This window comes from Priapulus caudatus, unplaced genomic scaffold (genome assembly GCF_000485595.1).
Source record: "Priapulus caudatus unplaced genomic scaffold, Priapulus_caudatus-5.0.1 Scaffold76, whole genome shotgun sequence".
In the NCBI taxonomy this organism is placed as follows: Eukaryota; Metazoa; Priapulida; class Priapulimorpha; order Priapulimorphida; family Priapulidae; genus Priapulus; species Priapulus caudatus.
The window spans coordinates 198,134-205,488 of record NW_014577137.1 but is presented as its reverse complement, the minus strand read 5'-3'; the positions used below and the strand labels follow the sequence as shown (position 1 = coordinate 205,488).

The 7,355-nt window shown below is 43.0% G+C and overlaps 1 protein-coding gene across 1 annotated transcript in view; it reads right to left on the bottom strand.

The window, feature by feature from the left end:
* Positions 1 to 207: 207 nt before the first annotated feature.
* LOC106821516 (ATP-binding cassette sub-family A member 8-A-like) overlaps positions 208 to 7,355 on the bottom strand; it is a 27,145-nt gene continuing 19,997 nt past the window's right edge. Inside the window, exons 16-22 of the mRNA XM_014826364.1 lie at positions 5,292 to 5,366; positions 4,327 to 4,455; positions 3,430 to 3,602; positions 3,189 to 3,264; positions 2,793 to 3,004; positions 1,107 to 1,203; positions 208 to 351 (exon numbers count right to left, since the gene is read on the bottom strand). Of these exons, the coding sequence (XP_014681850.1) occupies positions 208 to 351; positions 1,107 to 1,203; positions 2,793 to 3,004; positions 3,189 to 3,264; positions 3,430 to 3,602; positions 4,327 to 4,455; positions 5,292 to 5,366 (906 nt within the window). The remainder of the gene's footprint in view (positions 352 to 1,106; positions 1,204 to 2,792; positions 3,005 to 3,188; positions 3,265 to 3,429; positions 3,603 to 4,326; positions 4,456 to 5,291; positions 5,367 to 7,355) is intronic.

Here is a 7,355-nt window from a genome sequence, read left to right as displayed (position 1 = left end):
CCATAGTGTACTCGATGAAGTAAGGAGGACCTTACAAGGTTACTTTTTTTCAGCCTTCACCTCCTCCAGGTGACCATAGTGGTACTCGATGAATAAGGAGAGCACCTTACAAGGTTACTTCTTCTTCAACACTCACCTGCTCCTCCAGGTGACTATGGCGTACTTGATGAATAAGGAGACCTTACAAGGTTACTTCTTCTCAACAGCTCACGCCTCGTCCAGGTTGCGGAAGACAGTCGGAGGAGCCGGTCTGACTGTGGGATGTGGTAGGTAGACCGCTATCCGAAGCACTCTGTACGATCGCCAGCTCTGAAAGCCGAACATCACTAGGCGATTCAGAAGTGCTCCATCCTTGTGGCAAAACATGAACTATAGCGCGTACCAAGGAGCACACTTGTATGATAGAGAAGACGCTATATGTCATGCACGCACCGATACCATGCCCGTCCAGCAGCTCCTGCTTAAACACTGATAAACTAGCGCGGTCACCAAAAGAACACACTTGTATGATAGAGAAGACCTATATGTTCACGCACGCACCGATACCATGCCGTCAGCACTCTGCTAAACACTGATCTATAGCGCGTACCAAGAACACACTTATATAATAGAGAAGACCTATATGTTCACGCACGCACCGATACCATACCGTCAGCACCCTGCTATGATATTATCGAGAAATTTGATGTTTTCATAACAAAATGCACCATAAATTTTCTATGCCGGCAAAGTAATACTATAGTAGCTTATTATAGTGCAAAATCTGTGTTAGTGGCTCTCTACAGAACATACACGTGTCTATAAAGGACACTACAAGTTTCCTTTAAGTTGCAGTTATGCAGTGAAACTACCTCTATACAGGACAGACATTTGCTATTCTGCCCCACTAATTCTAGTAGCCTATACAGCTATCATATTTAGGCTTTGCATTAATATCCATCGTCATGCTAGTGAACAAGTAAATTAGGACTAGGATATTATTTCAAATGCTTCAACTACTAACACTGCCAAAAGCTCTGCAGTAGATTTCACCAGTATAAACTTCTTTGCAGAAGTGGAGGAAAATTAAGAGAATAGAGAGATCCAGACACTGTCACGAACCTAACGTGGTGGTCGGGATCTGCACTGGACCAAGCTGCCTTCACTTCCAAGTTATAGCCGCCTCCGTATTTATTCTTCAGGTGCTGTGTAGTTCCCAGGCACCTAAGACAGACATTACACACGAAACGGTGAAAGTGTCGGTTCTAAGAATCAACATACTACAGTGATTACGACTAAACACAGTAAATCGAGTTACTGTACACACAAAAGTGTGGCATTCCTTTCTGATCCATGACCAAATACAATAACATCTGGAAAACTTCAAGGAGGAAATTAGTCCTAAATATTATTGATTAGAATCGTGGGTACTAGGTGGGTGTGCTGTCTAGGTTGTCGTGGTTGAGCTGCTATCTAGGTTCAAATGATGTCACGGGTTAACATATAGGGTATAGGAGTGCTGACTAAGTAATATAATCGAAATATAATGACCAACAAAAACAAACACAAAAAACACAACCGAGTATATAAACAGAACAAGAGCCACAGAGCGACTGGGCTCATCTGAGGTCTGTTGCTACGGTTATAAACGTAACATTTAAGTCGTGCGTAGTGACACCTTTGTTAGGCGCAGATATGCAGATATGCAGTTGCGTACACATCATTTCAGCAACCTTCTGCATTCTGCATACCTCCCAAATCCCATTGGTTGATACAAATCGCGTGCCTGAAACTCCTGTTTTATCGTGCTTTGTGACCCTAACCCTAACCCTATTAAAAAATTAAAAAATTTAATTGTTGTAAAAATTATTTGTTGTTATTAAATTGTTGTAAACAAATCATGTAAATATTTGCGTTAATTGGAAAAAAATAGTTAAATGGATAAAGATAGAAAAATACAGAAAACAGGTAAATAATAAAAAATCTGATGGGATTCGATCCAAGGACCTTTGAGTCGTAATCCTGTGCTGTACCCCGTGGCGCATACTCCAGACATCCATCTTCTAGAATTATAGATATGCATAATATAAACACGGGCATCATGAACGCAGTAACGAAATCCATCTACACCCTCCTCTTGAGGGTCAAAAAGTTTTCAGACACTTACTCTTCGCACATCAGTGGAAAGCACATTTCATGGTCCTTTCAATAAAGTGATAAAAAATGGTAGGTCAGTCCTGAAACAAAATTTTTTTTCACTCTGTCCATTAGGCCATGTCCTCAGAAAATGTCTGATATCTGACCTTTCCCCCACTGCCCTTTGACCTGTGACCTCCAATCTCGCAGTGGTGATGGGTTTCCTGCCCATCACACTATACACCAAATATTAAGAGCATAGGTCGAGCCGTTAAGATTTGTGCCGCAATTCCGTATTTCCTCCTATACCTTAAGTTAAGGGGGAAATATTCCCCCTCCGTTTACACATCTTGACCTTTGACCCTTGACCCCCAAATTTGTCATCCCGAGTCCTTTTCACAATCCCCCCCCCCCGGACGGACGGACGAGACGCTCAAGCGATTCTACAAGCTCCATCTGACCATGTCAGTTGAGCTAAAAATACACTAAAAACAAACAACAACAAAACAACAACAAACAAATTACCACACAAACCAGCAATCAAACACAAAATGAGCAACTAAATGAATAAATATACGAATAAACGTACAAAAAAGAGACAAGAACAAACATGAATGAGCGTTTGCCAATTAAACAAACAAACAACCAGATAAACAAACTATAGCTGGTTGACTGACCTGAGCTCTCCAGCAACCATGATGCCGACGCGGCTGCACAAAGCGTCTGCTTCCTCCATCGAGTGTGTCGTCAAGATGGCGCCACGGTCGCCGGTAAAGCTAGCGCTGATCGTGTCCCACAGGAAACGCTTCGACTGCGGATCCATGCCGGTCGACGGTTCGTCTAGCAGCACGACCTGTGGTGCCCCCAACATGCTGATCGCAAAACTCAGCTGAAACAGTGAAAATCAAAATACTTACCAACCAACAGACATTTGCTGCTGCAAAGCTGCTGCATTCAGCTGCGCGATGTGCAACATTGCCCGATGGGCAGGTTGTCACCGATAAAATTTCTAAAACAAGTGAACGTAACTAGTAGTGTCAGCTGGCATTGCGTGGGACTGTCCGCTGGAATACCTTTCGTTTTGTCCCGCCCGACAGCACGTCTGATCGCTTGTTCTCGTGTTCCCTGATTTGCAAAGCATCCATTAAGCTGAAAGAGAGGGACATCGAGAATGCACGTCAAGATAATACCTCTAATAGATTCATTTGCCAATGACTACTCTCTACAGCTATGAATAACTACACTGCAAAAATACGATGCTTCTTGAGAAAGATGATGCATGTGAGGAGTACGCATACTACTGTGTAAGCGTACTAGTTAGTTGTGTGTGTAATCTGGGTTGGCTGGACTCCGCGCATCGCAGCATAGCAGATCAGGTGTTCTCTCAGGGTAATGTTAGGCCAGATCGCGTCGTGCTGGGGGCAGTAACCCATCGCCTCGTAGGCCTCAGACATACACGAGACTACGTTGTAACCACCCACGGTCACCTAGAACAGGAACGAAACACACCTGTACCAATCGTCAACTACAGTAGTAACGAAGATATTACCTGTGCCAATCACCAACTACAGAATTAACGAAGTTTACCTGTACCGATTGCCAACTACAGCAGTGATGAAGTTTACCTGTTCCACCCTAATCAGGGCTTAACTATAGTTCTGGTCATCTGTAATGAGGAACGTTACATTAGGAATGTTGCTGTAGAGAACTAGAGTACCGTATAGTCGGTAGTAGATAGATGAGCAAACCCCCAACTCACATAGAACCAGAATTTTGTAGTAGTCCTAAGACTACGCGCACACAAGCCCCACTAATTTCTATCTCCTTTGACAATTTCATTTTCACCATACACCTCCAGTTACGCTAAATCTCTCGAATAATACATGTAATAGGGGGATAAATTACAGTACCGATCACTTGCATCAGTTACCTCATTTAACTGTGCAACTAATCATCTATTCCAGTTAATTATTGACCTCACTACACCATTTTTCACCTATAGTTGTCATAGCACTTTGAGGCATACCATGGCTCACCAATGTACAAGCCACTGCCACAACGCCATTCTCTTTGCTATAACCCTCATCCATCTCATGTGCCAAAACCAGTCAAATACGAAACAAAACATGGGTTCATCTTACCATTCCTATCCAACCATCAGGATTTAACGTGGTATAAGTTTCTGGTTCCGCGATGCTATTGGTTACTCACCGTTCCAGCTGTTGGTGCCGTCTCAGAGGTTATCACACTCAGAGTGGTCGTCTTTCCTGCACCGTTTGGTCCCAGCAGTCCCAACACCTCACCCGTCTCCACAGCAAGAGAAAGGTTCCGCACCGCCACCTAGAAATAAAACACAATACCCACATATACGCATACACATACACACACACTCATACACATACACATACACATACACATACATAGACACACTCATACGCATACACACACAGACACTCATGCACATACACATACATACACATACACATACACATACTACATACACATACACATACATAGACACACACTAATACACATACATACACACACACTCATACACATACATACATACACACTCATATACATACACATACACTGAAACCATCTTGTTCACTGCAACTTGTGTACAGCTGCTGTTCAATGCACAGTTACTCACAGAATTGTTGTTTGCGATCGAGTTTATACTCGTTTGTTTCTAATGTAATTGTTGTTGATCGTTTATGAATGCTGAATTGTTCCTCGTTGATTCGTACTCTGTGTTAGTGAGATGGTTTATTGCTAATGTAGCAATTGTGTGAAAACATAATCATTTAAGCAACAAGTTCAGTAGCAGCATTGTTCTTGACCATTTATGTATTTATGTAAACAATATTACATTGAAGTTGCCTTCATTATCACTGCTCACAGTTTTTGCATGTGTGGTAGTCTGTTCATTACAAATAATAATCGATGAATTATAAATATTCTATTCAACTATTATAATTACCTATAATAGCATCTATCAAAATAAGTTGAAAAACCTAAAAAATTATCATTGCTGGAACAATACTCGACGGCCTGATATTTACGAAACTGGATTTTACTATTTTTAGTGAATACACACGCACACACAAGCGTGCACACACGCACGCACCCACACATGCACGCGTGCACACACGCACGCACACACAATCATGTACCTTGATTTCATTTCCTTTCTCGAAAAGCCCTCCAGTGGAAAACGCCTTCTGCATATTCTTGACCATGACAACAGGCTGCAAAGACAAGTGGAATTATGACAAATAGCCATATACATATGACAGTTAACGCAAGCACGCATGCATGCACGCACGCACATATTTACTTATTTATTTATTTATATACATATAGGTAGTTAGTAAAAGGCTAGATATGGTGATATGGTACTGTTGCTGTATCTAAACTTAGTTATTCAAAGAAATGTTTAATGCGATTTTATTTCTAAAGTATCTAGACGAATAACATCGGCAAAAAAACCTGTGCACAGAATAAGGTTTAGAAAAAAAGGAATGCATATTTGGTACACAACAGAAGCTTTTTAACATAACTAAAGGTTAAAGGCTACATAAAACACGAACGATGAATGCTTTACAGGGACAGACATTTGACTATGATTTCTAGGTATTTGTAATGCAGAAATGTGGTACCGTGGAAACGGTGGCACATACGACCGTTTAGGGACGAACGGCGGATGGCGTACGACATATTTAGAAGGTGCATATCAATTAACGTCACGGACGGCATAGCTGATAGAATCATTAATAGAGGTACGGCCGGTTCTCACGGCCGGACGACGGGTGTAACTGCCTCGGCCCGACCCTAGAACAGAGCGAAAGTTGTCAACCAGGCACTCAGTAAGCGACACTTTATGACAGTCCGACAACTGGTCAAAGAGAGCATTGAACCCCAACAATGGAACGTTCGTCGCGACCGGTCCTTGTGATCACTAGCCGGTGCCACAAATCAGGAAATCTGTAGGGCACGACGAACGCGCGCACGGTTTAAAAGAGAGTGATTTTTGGAGAAATGGGAGAGTCCCGGACCATCACTGGGTATGTGTATACGCTGTTGCTATTCGTGTTCTAGAATAAACCTATAGTTGTTTACCGTTTATACAACTCTTACGTCTACTGTCTACGAGCGTACATTCAACGCTACAATTTGGCGCCGTTTGACCAAAAGAATCTTCGTCTCCCTTTGCAACACAACGCAAAGTGCTACCACTGCGATCGACGTGGCCGGAAGAACTTCACTGTCAGCACTCACTTGTCGGGTAAGTGGAACGTTATTTGTCGGTTTTACATTGTATCACATGTTGTGCGGTGGTTACATCGTCTCTCACACCCTAGTCAACATTTACCATTTACCATTTAACATTTACCTTTGATCCGTTTTTCCCCGACCACAATGACGGAAGCTACGATTGAATCTCTAACTCGAGTGTTTACGGAGGGCCTTAAACCTTCAATGGAAAGTGTAGCGGAACGATTTACGAGGGGTTTAAGGGTCGCGGAAGTTCGGCAGAGTATTACTAAGTTTATGGGGAATGAGCTTTTGTTGGGGCCCAAGTTCCAAGAGTGGATTAATCAATTAACGTGGGCACATTTAGAGCTAAATCTGACGAAAACAGAATTCAGAAATTTAGAAATCAGCACCTTGGGGGGAGCAGCGTCGGAGTGCACCCGCCGTTTATTAATAGACACGCCAGACATTACGTGGGACCGTCTGTACGAAGCCTTACAAACACGCTATAAGGATTGCGTACTATAGGGATCCGGCCTGCGTAGCACGCGCGGCACACACGTACGGCGTACGTCTGACAATCTCAAACAGTGAACTAAAACGCCGTGTCTATATTGTAAAGCGAACTATATTACATAGGAAAGCCGTGTCCGCCGAGTGTTGCGATAAATCGAACTCTGAGCACTTGTTTTGCGCTGTGTTAACGCCGAACAGAAATTGTACTCGCCCAAAGATTTTATTTTGGGCCTGTAATATTTTGTTTTTGGTATTTTTTAGTCGCCCAGCAGAGGTTTTGGTCGCCATTGGCGACCGGGCGACCGGCTGTGTCGAGCACTGCATTGGGCCGCGGTATGCGGCGGCTTTGATCGCGGCGCTTTTGACGCGGCGGCGGTTTTCGATCGATATACGAGCCATATGGTTTAAATACAAGAGAGGCGTCAGTTTGGTTCCTATTTACGGTGGCGCAGAAGGCTCACCACAAA